At 35.8% G+C, this 19,436-nt stretch overlaps 1 protein-coding gene across 3 annotated transcripts in view; it reads right to left on the minus strand.

The window, feature by feature from the left end:
- Positions 1 to 17,801, minus strand: part of pdlim5b (PDZ and LIM domain 5b) — a 56,240-nt gene extending 38,439 nt beyond the window's left edge. For 2 of the 3 annotated variants that reach the window (XM_026220508.1, XM_026220506.1), the window contains exons 1-2: positions 17,658 to 17,801; positions 12,749 to 12,892 (exon numbers count right to left, since the gene is read on the minus strand). In XM_026220508.1, coding sequence (XP_026076293.1) covers positions 12,749 to 12,844 — 96 coding nt within the window. In that variant the 5' untranslated portion in view covers positions 12,845 to 12,892; positions 17,658 to 17,801. Of the gene's footprint in view, positions 1 to 12,748; positions 12,893 to 13,399; positions 13,878 to 17,657 lie in introns of those variants that run through there. The other variant, XM_026220507.1, reaches the window with a different exon arrangement.
- Between the last annotated feature and the right edge of the window lie 1,635 nt (positions 17,802 to 19,436).

Genomic DNA, 19,436 nt, shown 5'->3' on the forward strand with positions numbered 1-19,436 from the left:
TAAAACTTACCATTTATTAACTTTTGTTAAGTTTGATAATTGATAATATCTTGATTTTTGCTAAAACTATAATAAAAAATGAATTAATAAAATCTAAATTAAATAAAATAAAAAATTAAGATATAATAGATAAATAAAACAAAGAAATTACATAAAACTTAGCTATAGACATGTAAAAATAAAATAAAAACAAGTTAATAAATAAAACTTAAAATTGAATCGTGAAAATAAATACAAAATATAAAAAACACAAAAGCAAAAATAAAAATGACTAAACTAAAGCTAAAACTAAATATAGCAATATAAAACAGTAAAATAAAAGTATAATAAAATAACATTGAAATGTAATATAAAAATATAGAAAAAAAAAAAAGTTACAAACCAGAAACAATAAAACAAGAAATACTATTTAAAATAATAATAATAATAATAATACTACTGTTCCTAAAACTGTATTTTACTTGTTTTCTCCATCTGCACTACTAAACTGAATCTTCTCTAGTTGTAAGACAGGAAAACAAACTCGGCTGTGATTTCAAACATCTCTGTTAATTACAGGTCAACAGGTTGTGTGTCGTATTCATGAGGAAAAGTCTCTAAAGACCCTGAAGAAATGAAACCGAGCCTCAGTACAGAGGTGACATGTAAAAGGGTAAATATGAACAGCAAGCAACAAATTTTTTGCTCGGGCCTTTCCCATTGAGAATGGATTACAAATTTCTATCTGGATACTTTAGATAGTGTCATGGGCCCTGTGTCTCATCTGGTTGCCTGTTGATGACAGGCAACTAACAATAACAACTATTAACTATTAAATTAAAAAAATTATAACTATTTAATTACGAAATATAAAAATATATAAAACCATAAAATAAAGTTTAAAATAAAAATCCTTACTGTTCCTGAAACTGAATTGTACTCATTTACTCATAGCTCTCGCTCTTCTCTAACAAGCCTAAATACAAACAGAGAACGAGAGCTTGTCCAAAGTCAGATTACATCCACACCGCATTCACCCGGCCTTCCTGGCAATGAATCCAAACGCTTGCCATTTTCAGCACACAAATCCACAAAAACTGTAAATCAGAGAGCGGAGTGAGGCAGCGTGACATGATGGACGAGTTTCATTCACTTCACGATTAAAACCAGATCTGCTCACCCTAACGCTAAATGTGCTGCGGTCGCGTGGATCCTACACTGATTTTACTACCATTGGCATTCATGGAAAATTCTTAGCATTGTTATAAGACCCTTTCCCCAGATATAAACCTCTTTGTTTTTGATATAGGAAATGACTGTTAAAGCATTTAACAAGGAATCTGTATTTAGATATAAGGAATTAAACTGATGGTTTTGGGATATAGAGACAAGCAGCACATGTTACAAGATCATAAATGTTACCTAAAGACAGTCAGAGGTGTATTATTATTATGGGCTGGACAATACTAAATGTGCTTGTTTTTATATCAGATCAAAGCATTCACACACTTCAAAAGGATTTGAAATCCCAGAAATCAGTGCCTTTAGCAGCACACTCTGTAACATTTCTGCACTCTTATCTCGGCTGAATATCTGACTGATTCAGAGGTCAACTTCCTCTCTGAAACCAGAGGGCTTCAGCTTAACCTCTCAAGTGTGTGTGTGTGTGTGTGAGAGAGAGAAAGAGATTGCAAAACAGAGCAACAAGTGTGATCCAGCAGGGTTATTATAGACTAAACTAAAACTACAAATAAAATCATAAAAATAAAATATAAATACTAACTCAAGTTTAAGGGTTTAATGTTATTTTAGCAAATTTTAATTATCTTTTTCCATTTAGTTTAACTTGACTTAAGCTGAAGTAAAAAAAAAAAAAAAAAAAAAAAAAAATTATATATATATATATATATATATATATATTTCCAATTTCTCAATCTAAAACATAAATGTATGAATCATGCTGTTACCATCCAAACAGAAAATGCAACAATGCATTTAAATGAATATTTTGCAATGAAATGTCAAATGCACAGCTTCTAATGACAGTCATGATTTTATATCGTCATACGTCTAGAACAAGCGGTTTCTTCACTCATAAAGTAATTTACAACAGCCTAGTTCTTTATTACCAAAAACTACCCAAAGTTTATAATCCTGTGATTCATCATAAGACCAAGCAGATCGTAGACACCATTAGTGCCAACATGATCTCTTCATGTTTAGGAAGCCACTGGGAAAAAGCACACCTTTGGGTTAATTTGGTTCTGGAAATCCCTTCAGAGAAAATGAAAGATGGCCACTGCTGAGCTCCATAAACCCTGAGAGGACGACCGTTCCCTGATGTTAAACAATCAGCTACTTACTAAACACTAAATACACCAAACACTTCAAATATATATGCACACACTTTTATACAGAAAAACTGTGTAAGCTTGTTTGCGCCATGAAAAAAAAAAAGAAAAAAAAAGGGGGTACAAATATGAGGGTAAAGGTAATTTTTTTATTTTTTTCTTACAATTGGGACACTCTTTATATCTAGCAATTCTGACTTTATTAGAATTATTAGAAAAATAATTAAACTCCAAGAAATCCAAGAAATGTCAGAATTGCACAAATAAACCAACTTTAAAATAGACTTTTGTTTTCCTCAGAATTTATATCTTGCAATTCTGAGTTTAGAGCTCACAATTCTAATATAACATTTCACCACAAGATATAGGTTCGCTCATTATGTAATTTTCTATCAGTTATATAAATTTAATTACTTAAATTATTATAATAATTTTTTTAATCTCACAATTTTTTTACATTCCAAATTTTTTTTTTTTTTTTTTTAGAATAGCAAGCTATCAACTCAAAGTGAGAAACAGTCATAATCAGCTTTTTTATTTCTTGGTGGAAACAGGCTTCCATAGAAAACCAGGAATAAGAGTCAATTATACAGTATGGTGTCATTGTATAAAAGTGTTTGACCACTGAAGGCAGCAATTGGCCAATCAGATTCAAGTATTCCAGGGTGGCGTGTACTAATTATTAAAATCTTGTCCCTGAAGAATCTGGACATTTTTACTGGTCACCCAAATGAGTTACCGTTTTCATTCTCATATGGATGATACTGATTCATTTTGAATAGTATCTTATCAGGATTGCTGCACAAATCATGTGTAAAATTAACACCTGAGCATGAATCCAGAACAAACAAGAACCTTAAAATCCCATGTGCGAGCCATCACATATTCTCCTTTAGTTTGTTTTCAGCAGTGATTTGACCGCATGAGGAGTCGGAGATTGGCCCAAGGCCTTGAAAATCAACGTCTATCTCATTTATGCATTGTTTAAATGAAACACAGGGCAGTTTAGAGTCAGCCAAAGAGCTAAAGCAAATAAAAGTGTTCATCATTGGAAATGTCAAACCCACTTTCTGATATGAATCTTGCTTTTGTGCATTAAATGCATTTCAAATGAACTAAAAGCGTTGATTTTAATTCAAACAGCCATCCACAAATTTGCTACACAATTACTAGATTCTTAACCAGAATATATAAACACTGTGCAATTACATTACACATTTAATAAGGATATAAATAAGAATAACTGTAAATGCCCTAAGTTAAGTTAAGTAAGTGTTTGTTCTGGTGCTCCAAACTTACTACAGAGCAACTGGAGAGTTGAAAATAGTCCATGTGGTTTCTGTGAATGTCGCTTTAATAATTGAGCTCTATGTTCTTGCTCCCAAAAATGACAAGTTAGAAAGTGCCACAAAACATCTCCGCGCTCTCGAGTCAGAGCCGCAGTGCTTTGGTTGACTTTCATGTGCCGAAAACCACAGTAACCTTTTTCTGGAAGTATTCTGAGCCTCGACCGCCATCCACCAACTCCAGCGAGCTGACAACACGCCCGGACAGACCGCCAAACCCTGGCCCCAGACACAACTGGAGCAAGACATGCAAGGTTCATATTGAGTGGGAGATTATTCCCGAAGAGGACTAAAGCAGCAGATGGTAAAGTGAATGATTTATGCAGTCGAGACCTCCAAAAAGCTCCATTAAAGTGGACCATTCAACTCTTCAGAAGTCATATACGATAGCTTTGTTTGAGGAACAGACTCCAAACCTCATACACACATGCAGATAATTAGATCTCGTACCAAGTTTGAACATTTGTGACCACAAATAAGGTTTGAGAGCCAGAGAAGAGACTTCGATCAGTTCCTCACACAAAGCTACTGTACTTTGTGGCTTGCTATAGGGACTTGTATGATTCTCTTTTAAAATCAAAATAAACTCACAATCCATTGTTTTCAGTATCTCAGGTTTTTATAATGATAAAAAAAAATTTTAAATGCAATTTTTAAAAAAAAAAAAAGGCTAAGTGGTAACAATATTACCTATTTTGTGTTTTAATACTTTTTTTTCAACAATTATTATTATTACAATATTTTTATTACAATAATTGATTACTTGACAGTCAAATACTACAACTGTAATATTATTATTTTATTATTATTATTATTATTATGGTTTTGATACTTTTATTTAGTAGCAGTAGTAGTAGTAGTAGTAGTAGTAATAATAATAATAATAATAATCATTTTTCATAATTGATTTCTTCATTTTATAGTCAGTCAAATGGTATAATAGTTATATATTTTGTTTCTATTTAGTATTTTGTAATTTGATTTAATAAAATTAGATTTTGTCCCCCAAAATTGTGCGGTCCTAATATGGGTTTGGAACCACATATAATGCCAGTAAATCAAACTTTGTTTTGGGGTTGAACTACTCCTCTAACGTGAGATATCTGAACCTTCACAAAGTAGAAGAGTCGAAACTGTGTGATACCAAAACCACTACTTTAAACCAAAACCCTTCATGGAATCCTTGAACTATTCGTCTAAGCCATTAGCCAAGTTATGTCTCTGGAAATCTGAGGCTGATGGAAAGCATTCATCTTCCTGTTCTTTTATTCGCCTCCTGCTTATGTAACGCTGTTCTGAATGGAATCTCGTCCTGCTCTTAACTCACACCCCATCAACACAATTGAAACACACACACACACACACACACACACTGCATGTGAAACCCAATCACATGGCATGTTCACATTCTACAGAAGCATGGCTGGCCTTGGAGCCGAAGAGCAGTGAAAAGGTTAAAGGAGTGCCATCAGGGATTAATAAAGCACTTGATGTAGGCAGACGGCTAAAATTAGAGCGTGTTTGTTGAGAGTGAGTATCAAATATCAAGCTGACAGAAAGCAGACAGCTTTGTGAGGTTCAGGGCTGATTGGAGGAACGCTAATGATGGACGAATGGTGAGATGGACCCTTGACTGAACCAAACCGGGAGGGAAAGTTCAGCAGATGAAACCCAAGAAGGTCTCTGTTTCCGTCTGGTGTTGTAGTTAACGACACACAAAGGAATCACAAAATGCCAGTATTGTTATGCTATCTGTTCCCAAAAAAGGAGTATGAGGCGACTGGAAAGACAGGAACAGACTTCACGAACACCTACAGTTTCCTTCCTCCAGGTCCACGACAAAACCTAGTTTTGCCCACAGAGTACATAAGCAGCTGTCTTCTAAGTGAGCATCTTAAGTGAAACAGAACCAAATTAGTGATCTGAAACACTCAATAACTGATAACTGAACATTATACGGAGTTAAGGTAAAATAAAAAATTGACACCTTTAATTCATAAGAACTGCACTGGACACAACCAGGTTTATTATAGAAAACTATTACATATATATATAATATATATATATAAAATTGTACAATCTAGTGGCAGTTAAACAACACTGGTGATAACGTGCAGGAAGCTGAATTGCAATGACAGGAAGAGGAACTGAATTGCAATTAAAAACAATAAATACAGGTAATGCATTTTATTAAGTGTGATTCCACCTATGTCAACATTTAAAAAAAATTGCATGGTTTTCTAGCTAAAAATTACAGTAATATTAACTCCTCTGAATTCCGTACTATAAGTCGCACTTATTTTCATAGTTTGGCTGGTCCTGCAACTTATAGTCAGGTGGGACTTATTTATCAAAATGAATTTGACATGAACCAAGAGAAATGAACTAAGAGACATGAACCAATAGAAAACATTACCATCTCCAGCCGCCAGAGGGTGCTGCTCATTTCTCCTGTAGTCTACACTGAAGACATAGAGCGCCCTCTCACAGCTGTAGATGTTTTCTCTTGGTTCTAAATAAATGTGACTTATAGTCCAGTGCGACTTATATATGTTTTTTTTTCCTCATCATGACGTATTTTTGGACTGATGCGACATATACTTAGGTGCGAGTTATAGTCCGAAAAATACGGTACTTGTAATTAGGCTCCTTACATTCCCATTCAAACTGCAATTCTACATCCTCTTTGCTGCCTCAATTCAAAATACAATTCAGAAGGACATTCTGAAATAAATCTGGACGGTGCACAACCCTGTTACTTCTAAGTATTCAGCAATAAAGTATGGTAAAATCTAAATTTCTTACACTGAAACCTGCGCAATGCATTCTGGGATTGCCAGTCTGTAAATTATATGCAGCACTGGGTTCAGATTGGGCTGAAAGACACATCAGTATCATTATGTCTTTGCTCTCTCTCTATGATGCTGTCTAGTTAGGCAGCTCACTTTGTTTCAGAACAGAGACCTTAGTGTAAATATTCACTGGCATCAACTCACGCACATCTAGAAGAGCCAAAAGCAGTTCATCTCAAACAGGACGCAGCATCTGATTCAACATGCTTAAACCATAGTGAAAAATGAGCTGCTGTTTTTATTGGTGTGTTTCACAATAGCAGTATCTGATTAAACTCTGTTACCAAGAGACGGGTTGTGTATTGATTCAGTGTGATGTGAAGCATGAACACTCATGCTAGTTAATCACTGACATTGAGATATGCACGGGCCAGTGAAAGTAATAAAGAAAAGAGATTGCGTAAAGATGCATGAGATACAATAACGCTTCATCATCATCATCATTCTGGGACCAAAAACAGAGATAAGGACAACAGCTGTGCACAGACTAGTGTTATTTTAGTATTGAAATACTATTATAGTTTTTCATATTATTTTGAATCAGTTATATTTTTCAACTTTTTTTGTTTTAATTTTGGTTAAAGTTTTAATAATTGTTTTAATAGATTTTTTTACATTTGTTTTTATATACACGTCTATACCGTTTTTTTATTTTTATTTCAGTTTAAGTGGAGTTTAGTACAATCACGTTAATATAATTAAAATGAGAAATGCAGCAATGGCAACTGCTGAAATTAAAACTGTTTTAATATTTTATTTCAGTTAAGGTTTTTTTGTTTTTGTTTTTTTGCATTTATTTTTTCACGTAAAGATGTTTTTGTAGATTTAGTTAAGCATAATAAGCCTGGTGCAGATTGCATTATTTGGCAGATATTTAAAAAATAAATGTAATCTTTATATTGATATTGTTTATATAAATGTACTTTATTTTACTATATTTACATATGAATATAAAATCATTAAAGTTTTAAATATGAAGTTTTAGTTTTAGTCAACTATGATAATCCTGCAGACAACATGATCAGTCATGAAATCCGTTCATATTATGCAATGTTTTTAAAAATAAAATCAATCATGATCATTCACAGAACTGTTTGAACAAATAGACATTTCTCTAATTATGCAATTATCCACATTGAAAAGACAGCAAACAAAAAGCCTTCCGAATGATTTATAGCTTTGCTCTGGCCTGAAATGTGCATGTTTGGTGTTAGATGGCTTTTATTTTAAACTACTGGATAATGAATGACGTCTAACAAAATGGAAAGTTGAAATCACTTGTACATTTTGATCATTTTTGCTTTCCCTCACAGCAGTTAAAGATAACCAACTCCCCCGATAAACCATTTCTGTTATCTCAAGCGTTATTTATGGTGCTTTAACGGGCCTAGTTAAAATCAGCCCAAATAAACCATCCCGTTCCCCACGTCAAGCCGGAATCCTCCCACATCTGGAGGTCAAATGACTCGGGAAGGCCATGGACAAACAAATATTATGAGCAAATCAGAGCGTCCTCAGATCAGTGGTGCTCACGGAGTAAATAGTGTACGCAGACATTCTTATAGGCTCTTAAAATAGAGTATTAGTGTTTTGTCTAAGAACATTACATTTCCATGTTGATAAATGGGCTCACAGATGCATTCAGAAAAATCTCCCAAGACCCATCTGTTACTCCGCTAGAGAAACAAACCAGACTCCAGCGCCTTCCCTGCAGTGTCAAGTTTTTGTTATTTACACACAGAACAAAAGGCTCTGAACGATTCTTGAACAAGTGTTTCGTCTGGAGGTTTAGTTCAGCACACGGTTAAATCAAACTCCGATGAACAGCACCTGCTGTAGGATCCACTCAAGTAAAGTACAGTAAACAAATGACTAAATACCTCCTCAACACACCAGACACAGCTTCAGGACCTACTTTATGCACATACGCTAAACACAAGCAATTATAGTTATGCAAGATAGAAAAATGAGATTAAACTGTAGTACATCTGGTCAATTTCAATAAATGCATACATATACGTATGTGTGCTGTATAATGTATAAAAGACTTCATATATATATATATATATATATATATAAATAAAAATGTATAGATGTATAAAAATATTTGTATAAATATAAAAATATAGTAAAAATTATAATATAAAACGTAAACAATTTTAAAAAATAAATTATATTTTACATGCTATATAAAATATGCAATTAATATATTTAAAATTTTGATATTTATAAAAAAAATATACATTTAAACTATAATATTTTGTAGAAAATTAGTCATTTATATATTTTAATGTACTGCAAAATTATATAATGATATACAGAAAAAACATTGTATAATGTAAACATTTAATTGTTTATATAAAATTTTTAAAAAATTAATAAAAAGAAAAATACCTTGTGCCCACCATCGCTATTTAATTCATAACGCAGATGACCTTAAAAGAGAAATCGGATTATAAATAGTACTAATTTTTAAAGACAAACACATAATAGATTATCAGATCAATTGTCATGGGAATGCAACAGTTCTTGCTGAGCAAATTAATACTTCACACGTTTACATCTTAATTCCTTTGATTACTGTGGTTTGATCCTGCCACATTAATGCAGGAATGCATGTGAAGTATGTAGAACAGGACTGCACGCTCGCAGGGTTTTGAGCGAGCACTCAAAGTACGCTTGTGACCATACACATCTCTGAAAGAGCCCATCCCAGACTCTGGGACTCGCACACAAAGGCAGCTCTGTGGTGAAGGTCTGGCCCGTGACCATGGCAATATCAACACTTCACCGTCGCTCCAAAAGCAACACGGGCAGCTGCCGTCTCAACCTCCAGCGTGCGATGAGATTAACAGCAGGCTCCCGGATGACAAAGATCCGTCTTAATGCAGCGAGGCATGCTGGGAAACCGGAGACAGCGTCCCGGTCGGATCAGAGCGCAGAAGCACTGATGCAGTGTGACTTATCTGAATGACTCCAGCCGGCAGCGTTCGGTTCATAGATGGGAACGCTTTACAAGAGGACAAATCAAGAAAACATGCATTAAACGCTTCTGAAAACTGGTGAGAAGGTTTGACTTTCACAACGAGATTCACGGTCAGACTTTAATTCTTTCAGAAGTCTTACACAAGAGTCATGTTACTAGAGTTGATAGTGACTAGTTTTTACTGTTTTATGTCCCAACACCTTCAGCTTTTGTGTTCCTGACGGGTAATAAATCAAACACTGAATCTCTCTCTCTCTAGTATAAGTCACACTGCTCTAAAGGACCAAACTGAAGATGCCAAGAACCGCATTTGGTTTCTCTGAAACCATCTCCAATATCCCTGTGATCCAATATCTCTCAATTCTCTAAAGTAAAGGCAGATCGATTTTATTTAATGATCTGCACATTTGTTCAATTAAAGAGAATAAATGAATTAAACAAGCACGTAAATCACATCAGTTCACTAAAACAATAAATAACAGACAAAAATAGATCGAATCTAGCAAGCAAGCAAACAGGAGTTGTTTTAAAATGTTGATTTATAGAAAAAAATATTCTAAGCATTCTAAGCCGCTGTGTCTGTTCAGTAAAAAAGTTACTCAATACTCTTAAGTAAGGACAGATGGGCTTATACGATTTGTACAAGCCCAAAAGCGTTTATGACATCCGTACTTTATGAAACTCCTGCAGCAGTTTTGGCTTGTAACGTGGGTTTGTGTGACTGCGGCATGCGCTTCAGGCCTCGACACATCCAGGGTGTGGACGCTCGCCCGGCTGGCACGACTCAGCGCATGAGAAAGTGTGATGTAAGAGGAAAATCGTTCTGCATGAATCAAAAGGAACCTGAGATAATTTCCCCTGGAGCTGAAAAGCGACCACACCAAATAAGGGATCAGATAGATCTCATTCCACAGTTTTCCACTGCAGATTGAGCCGCTGGTGTCAGTCGCTCCGTCTCCCCTCTCACAGCTGCCCAGAGAGTATAAAATAACTTCCTCTGACAGGAAGTGCCATTATCTCCCACAGGAGTCTTGCTGTGGTGGGCAGCGCTCGAGAGAGTCACGGTCCGGCTCCACGTGTCCCACAGACCTCTTTTAACGGATGGAGGAGGGTGCAGCACACACCTAAGCACCTTCTGAAACATTCACAGGGCTAATAATACCAACAGCAGATAAGCCATCCACCGCATATCACAGAAAGCCTTCAGCCGGGCGAGAGCAGGAGAGGGGTGGTTAACGAAATTATGAAATGTTTACTGATGAAGGGTTTTGATTTAGTTATAGATGAGATGATGAGATAAGAGGGAACATCTGCACCATGACAATAATTAAAAAATGTCATTCAAACAAATAATATATATATATATATAAAAAAAAATTCTAATAATTTAGTAATTATTTCTGACAGTCGTTTTCATTTCAGAATCCATAGCACAAATTAATTGTATAGTTTGCTTTAGGGTACTGCTCAGGGATAGCGTTGTACTTTTTTATAAGATTGTACAGGTTGCACAATGATGACAGAATGATCGTTTTAACTCAATCTACACCAGGACTCACTCTTTTTCTCTCCGGTCATTACACAATGCACACAAGGCCGCTCTTTCCACTCCAGCCAATCCACTGGCCCATAAAGGGCTGCTTTTTGTGGAGAAGTCCAGATGACAAGAGACATACATCCTCATATCTCAACATCCCACAGTTTCCACTTCTGTCACCATTCATTACATGCAACTGAGTCATGGATGCACAGAGCAAGAAGATCTGTACAAATCGGCCAGAAACACGGTTGCTACATCTATGACGCACTAAGCATTCATCAGCATCCATGCCAGCATCTCCTCGCTCCACACACACCAGTCAGTGCCGCCTGCCAAAGCGGAGCTCAGATTTACGGTCGCGGTGCTTCCAGACAGATATTTCTGGGGTTTAAAGTCTCTGCTCGAGTGTTAAGAGTGCAGCTGGAGAGCTCAAGCTCCTGTGCAAACCTGCAGACAGATCCAACTCTACTGCAAAGGATACACATCGTCCCTCGGAGGCCCGTGCTGCATGTGGAAGCCAGGTGAGAGACCTGCATTTGGGGGCCGTCCATGAAAGATCAATGGGAAATAAGCTGAATAAATGAGCTCATGTTTAAGCAGAAGTGATGGGTGAGGTTTTCTTGGAGTGGCTTTATGGCAAAAATATAAGTCTGGCAACCAAACACATTAACTTTGTGTCTTACTTGGACAATCTGTTTCCTGTGACCTCAAACAGATGCCTGTTTTTCGTGGTGGAAATCCTTTGGTAATATAACCTCCAAAGCGCTTTATTAAAGGCAATTTCCTTGAATGATATTTAAAAATTTAAGTCAACAGGCAACAGAGACCGCAACTCATTTTACTGCCATAATGAGACGTCTTTTGAAACAGTTTATGCAATAAAAATAAAAACCGTGGGTAAATTGACTGGATCGACGGGACCAGATTTTGGTCGGAGCTAATGGAAAGTTTGCATAAGATTAACCAGAAGCCCAAGATGTGTAAATCAAGTGAACAGAATTACTGACAAAACTGTTAGTTGATGACGAGTTCTTTGATTTCTGTCAAAGATAAAGATGAGATGGAAAATGTGCATTATGATGATGTTTCGTAATCAAGTGGAAAAAAAAGGGAAGTAGGAAAAAAGCAAAAAAAAAAGTCTGTGTCTAGTGTGTTTTAACAAGAATTAGGAGTATGTCAGAAAAGAAAACGAAGAATAAAAAAAAATGTTTAGAAGATTTACCCATTTAAACTTGTTTTTAATTATTGAGTTTGGGGTGAAAGTATGGTGCATTATAAAAAAGATTAATCAATATTTACAGTACGTTCTGTTTTGAAGTATAACTGAAATGAATCCCTGTGTTAAACTTTCAAGTATATAAATGATCAACTTCTAACAACAAATCTATAGATGTCTTTGTAAAGAAATATGCACGTGGTAAGAAATATGACGTAAAGCTGACGCAAAGCTTAAGAGGTAAATACTGATAACAGGATAAACTACAGATAGAGAGAAAAAAGCAGAGACTACAACATCTCTGTAACCAAACATGAGCCTCATAACAGGGTCCATCGTCACCCAAAAGCCTAAAAGCATGTGCTTAACAACATCCTGAGGATGCACAGATTAAAGAAGAACTACATGTCTCTCATGCACCTATTATTGACATTTAAAGGGCCATTTAAAGTGTGCATGACATGAGGTTGACACTTACTTTGGAGATGGTGAGAGGCATGCTGAAGTCCTTGCCACCCTGTAGTCTGAAGCCCCAGGGGGAAGGTCCAGTCAAGGACACGCTGTAGTTACTCATGTTGAAGTGGGTCACTGTAGGGGGTACTGCCAAAGTCCAATTTACAGCCTGAAAAATGACAGCAAAGAGTTTTAGTAGGACACACAGTAAAGGTCATCGATCATGCAGAAACAATGATCTAATGACACCTTTGACACCTAAACATGTCATTTTGCAACTTTAGACAAAACCCTTGCCTTGGATGTGTCAAATTAAGTTAATACCCAATCAAATAGATACAAATAAAGCAAACATAGAAAAATATAAACACATGAATGCATGCAAGCAAATAAGCAAAACAAAAAACACCACCACAAATATATTACAAAAACAAACATAAAAACAAGCAAAGAAAATAATACGAAATCCGATTATTAGGCTGAAATAGACGAATAGAGAAGTGTGACGGATTGATGTGGAAAATGTTACAGGTTTCTAAATAAATCTAGGGACAAGACTGTTCATAGTCCAAACTTATCCCACAAGTACAGATAAAACAAGAGCAATCGCTATTTAAATAAACCTGACGTGACGAGGGAATCTTGGTGCGCAGGGGCTAGTATTTTAAGAGCTTACGGGTGAGCGTGCAGTTGTTGGTGAGGTAAAACCCTGGTAAAATCCAGCACAGACCAAACAGAAACATTCCAGAGGAACGGATTAGACTTTAGGGGGTCTCTCTCAGGAATGTCCCGCAGCCACAACACTGACGAAGTTAAAATCAACGTTATTCACCTGCTCAGACATCACTATGTGTCAGTAACGGAGGACATCTAAACTACAAAAACCATTTCAACTGACCTGGTTTTTTCCACATCCTCAAACATGCATTCACATTCATCAAACGCTCTCTTCCACGTTCACTGATGTTTATTTATATATCACACTGTGGATTTTCCATTTTCTGTTATAAAATGGACAAATGTTAAGATGAGGGCCAGTGAAAGTCACTGAAGTATGTGGATGACAACATGCACCACATAGCCACGACATTAACATTAGCAGCCATCTATTTAATAACCGAATACCAGAGTTTCATGGAACGAGAACATGAACGTCACTGGTGACTCAAAGATGTGTTGTGTGCCTCATGTTGTGTCTGTGGCTATTGAATGAATGTGTGAATGAGTAAGTGAAGCTGATGCAATGTTCTTTTGATAGCAGTTCCTCTGGAAGCACTAAGGGTGCGGTTATAAAGAACAGCTTGTATTGAGAACTTCCAATATAGAGTGAATTAAGAGTTTTTCCATGCCTGAAGCCATCATGGCTGTTTGTGTTTGTCACACAGGCTTTCTAACGGGTCCTTTACTCATCTTTTCACATCTACATTCATAGCAGTGTTGTGATTCAGACAGAGTCAGCAGAGATAATTGAGCTTCTCGTGACTATTAGTTTGAATGCATCTATATGAACAAATACTTCAAAAAGTAGACACATTTTAAGCAAATGTAAGATTAGAATTTATAATGCAAGAAACAAATAAGCCATTAAGGCATTTCAAAATTAAACCAATGCTTCTGGCTAAAATATGAGTCCATAATCCATTGCAACACTTCCTGTATTGTAAAAGTCCATATCCTGTTGTTTCTCACGTCAAAATCCACCCACATATTTGTTTAGAGCCGATTCTGACGGCACCTATTCACTGCAGAGGATCCATTGGTTGAGCAATTGATGGAATGCTACATTTCTCCAAATCTGATGAAGAAATAAACTAATCTACATCTTGGATAGTCATAAAATGTTGTTTTTATTCTGGGTGAACTATTCCTTTAAGCGCATAATAATGGCAATTAGTTACTTTTGAGCTTGAAACATGCTCAGTCATATACACAAAAACCAACTTTAAAACTATAAACAAGGGGTAACCACAGAGGCTTAATATGTCAGGCACCATATGAGCTAAAACTAAAGCTAAAGCTTTTCCACTGATCTGTCATGGTTGGTTTTCTCATGGTGCGAATGGCGCCACGCTGCTTGGTGACGGTTACGACGCGATACCAAAGGCACGCCCTGGAAAACAGACAGCCTGGTATCCATCCGACCAATAAAAACATAGCATTTTATTTAGTAAAATAAAGTAACTATACATTTTTGGACCCCAGCACTTCATTTTTGGACCATTTTCGGTTCGCTGGAGAACCTTTCAGTAAACAGTTCTTAAAACAACCATTTTTCTTAGAGTGAAGAATGTACTAAAAATAACTTCTGTGGATTGGTAAGGTTACATGTATGTTAGTGGTTCTTCATTGAACCATCGATGTTAATAAAGAACCTTTAAGAGTGAATATGATCAAAGCTAAACATCATATCGCCCAGAAACAGCAAAACTTTCCCATTTATGGAAAGTTCCATTTAAATGGAGGAATAACCTAATTCTTCATCCATTCGAGCTCTAAAATAACACACTTATGACAGCCATTAAATCACTGCATGTGTAGACAGGGTTGAGCTACTGATCCATAGGTGGCATTTTAGGAATTTATGATGCCAACACATAAAGAAACAAGCGCCAACAGAGCTGGACTTTCAATACAACATTTAACAATTTATTGTTTAGCCATGCAAGTCTATCCTCAGAACCTAGAAACTACCAAAGTTACCCATAAACACATTCTCAGACGCTGCTCCGTTTGGTCAGTCAGCTGCGAAAGCATTCAGAGCTTCCCTTTAAAACACAGGTGTGCTCTGTATTGCTGACCAACTAATGATCACCTGGTTTCATTTGGCTCGTATGTAACAGGAATGAACCTGAACAAAACGTCCTTGTGTTTTACTAGGCTGTTACCAACTTCTTATTGAAAGATCCCGATGGTTAAGCTCCAACAGACATCACCTGCAGACCAGAGACGCAAAACCGCACCCGGCCTGGGTTCATTTCAGGCGTGTTGGATCACGTCCGTATGAAATAACTTATCCTTGTCTATTGAATGGGAAGGTTAGGAGTGGTTGGTAAGTGTTGGCGGGTTTCAATTCCACCTACACAGATGGACACGATCCTGTTTTCTGATCGACTACTTCCCCAGATGTCCCCAAAGAAGGTTTCATAAAATTTAGCTCTCTTCTGGGGATGATTGTGTATGAAAATATAGTATGTACACACACCAACGCAAGCTAGCATACTACTCACTTTCTTGATTAAAGGATTAGCTCACTTCCAGAATAAAAATTCATTTAATCAGCCCTGTGTTCATGCCTTTCTGTCATCGGTCTCACAGAAATTAAGTTTTTTTTTTAGCAAAAAACTCCAGGATTTTTCTCCATATAAGAGACTTCATTGGGGACCAATGGGCTGTTGGTCCAAAATTCAGTTAGTTCTTGACTCAAAAAAAACTCATCTAACGTTGTTGTTTTCCCATTTTTTTTGTAAAGGGCGTTTGATTTTTTTGGCATGTTTGCTTTGTAAACACTGGGGCGTGCTGCCGCCTGCGTCACGCGTGACCTTTCAAACGTGATTCCGTCATGCGTGAAGTCCAGCTAGTGCAAGATGTGCATTTGTGGTTAAAAAGTATTAAAATATTTAAGAAAATGAGTGTTGGTTTCTCTAGATAAGACTCTTATTCCTCGGCTGGGATTGTGTAGAGCTCTTCGAAGCTGCACTGAAACTCTAATTTGGACCTTTAGCTCATTGGTCCCCATTGAAATCCATTATATGGATAAAAATCCTGGAATGTTTTCCTCAAAAACCCTTAATTTCTTTGCAACTAAATAAAGAAAGATATGAACATTGGGCATTTTTATTTTGCAAGTGAACTAATCTTTTAAACTCAATGACCTTTAGTCATTTGGAACCACCAAAATTACATGAAATGACTGTTAATTATGTTCATACTGAGTTTTAAGCGTGTGGTAATTAAGCTTACTATTATTATCCACTCGATGAAGAACCTTTGACTTACATGCACTATTAAAAATAAGTTTTTGATTGGCATCTACGTTTCCATGACGAAACTTTACCAATTATGGAACCCTTCTATTCAACAAAAGGTCCTGTAGATTATTAAAAGAGTTCTTTACACTAAGAAAACAACGGTTCTTTTAAAAACTGCTGATTAGTTTTTTGAACAACCCAAAATTGTTGTTCAATAGCACTGTTGCAAAAACCCGCTGGGAATCTTTTTTTTTTTTAAGTGAAGGAGTTTTTCATGAAACATCGATGCCAATAAAAAAACTCAAATGTCTGTTATTAGACATGAAACATTACTTTAGAGCAAAACGATTCAAATTGCAACAGTGAGGACTTTATCTGCTATACTGACGCACAAACCGGCAATTTTACTCTTTTCTCATAAAATTTCACTTTTGTTTCTTACTTCAAACTCTCAAGGAAAACTGACCGCAGAATGACACTTGAAATTGACACATACAACAGCCATCATCAAATCTCTACACAAACTGTGCAACTTATCAAATAAATAGCGATAAATCTACTTATCTAAAGCTGTGCTGACACGCCTTTACGAAAACATGAGCAGATAAACACTTCCTCGTCGGATAATAACAGTCATAAGCCGCTTTAACTTTCAAAACGGAAACAGCGCGAAAAAATAAATAACCGTTAAACTTCCTCAAAAGTTAATTGATAACCACTGGTAAACATTACCTAGCTACAGTCGGATTGCGTTTTAATATTTAAGGTTTTCGTGATGTAAATCCCCTTTTGAAACTTACAAGAACTTTAATTCGGATCAGATTCAGAGGATAAAGCTAGTTTTTTTTATTTATTAGTATTAGTATTATTTGTATTCCACTAGAATCGGAACACTGTCAACTCATTCGTTACACCATCGCGCCGCAAGCACGTAAAGTCACAAAAACGCAAGCTCATGTCACTCACCTCTGAGCTGCTGCGGAGTCAAACCGAGAGTGTGAGGAAGACAGAGACCGAAAACGAGTTTAGAAACTCCGGCGAGCGTCTGACTGACTTCCGCCCCTTTAACACGAGCCGAGAGGAAATTCCCACCGCTGCGCGGACGCGGTGACGTCACCGGTGACGGGCGGACTGAGAGACCGACGTAGACCAAAACTAACATTAAATGGATTATTTTTTTGTACTATTTTTCACAAACAAAATATATATGAATTTTTTTTTGGAACTCTGTTACTGATACAATTATTTGGATGACTACTTGGTTAATACCCTTTAAATATAGTATTTATAATATAACTAAAGAAATACATTTTATATTTTGCATTTAACGTTAAATTATTAATTTCAAGATACTCTGATACTGATGATTTATTTTCCTTTTTGGTAAAAGTGAGAAAGAGCTGATTCATTTCTCTTAGAATATAAAATTGTTGAAAACCCATATATATATATATATATATATATATATATATATATATATATATATATATATATATATATATATATATATATATATATATATATATATGGGTTTTCAACAATTTTATATTCTAAGAAAAATGAATGTATATATATATATATGTATATGATTTTTTATTTTTGAATTTGAAATAAAAACAAAACAAAATTCATTCATATCTTTAAAATATCAAAATACTGCTCGGTCTACAAATCTTTTTCTGTGAAACACTGTGACTCAACACAAATAATCTAAGATTAAAGTAATCAAAAATACATTCGTTTGGATGCCAGGAGCACTTTCAATGCTTTAGAGACTGTACTTAGTTGAGCTAAATGAATCTAACAAAACATGTCTTTTTCACATATTAATGAACATTAACTAGGTCTGATGCTGTGGAATTAGAAGCATACAGTATAGAGTTCACTTACAGTAATAATATCTGATGTCAATTCGAAGAACAATCAATCAAAAACGTCATTTCATTTGTTAAATAAGTTTCTCACAATAAGCTGTTATGCCCAGAAGCGATAACAATCTGAATGAGGTCATGCAGGAGACGCCCGGCTCAGGCCAGTGTTAGTGACACAATCATCTCAACACAAGCTGCTGTCAGTTCTCCCATCTCTGAATACCAGCAGATTCCTCCTATAGTTGATGATAACAATTGGTAACGTGTTTCAGAACAAAAGCCTTAGGTGGTAATCACAACCGTGTAATATTAAGAGCAAACAGTGTGTTATCAGTAATCAGGTGAGATGTGTTTCAATCATTTCAGAGTGATATACTGATTCTGTATGAGCTGCAGTTTAGTTTAAATAGTGTGGTCAAATACTGCCATCTACTGGAGCAAACTGCAGATCTTCCCACAAAAGTGATATTTTTGTTTATATCAGTGTCCCATCAGGCTACTAAACACGTGACCAGTCCATTCCTTGAGTTTTGATTCTTCACTCTAAAAAATGAGTGGTTGTTTAAACCCAATTTTGGGTCAAATATGGACTAACCCTTGGGTTCTTTCCGTTCTTTCAGTAACATTAAAACAGTTTTCTAGCCTTTAACAATGCTCTCAAGTGTTATTTATACATTGTTCATGGAACTTTTTTTAATGTTAATAATAATTAATAATAAGCGAGACGTTTTGGATATTCAGGAATAGAGATTTCATAACGGGAATGTTATATCTAGAACATATTTTGGTTAGGGCCTGGCTGATCGATTAACAGAATGGTTCTAATGGGTTTGGAAAGTTGTGTTAAAATGCAGATATAATAACAATACCAGCC

This window comes from Carassius auratus, chromosome 35 (genome assembly GCF_003368295.1).
Source record: "Carassius auratus strain Wakin chromosome 35, ASM336829v1, whole genome shotgun sequence".
Taxonomy (NCBI): Eukaryota; Metazoa; Chordata; class Actinopteri; order Cypriniformes; family Cyprinidae; genus Carassius; species Carassius auratus.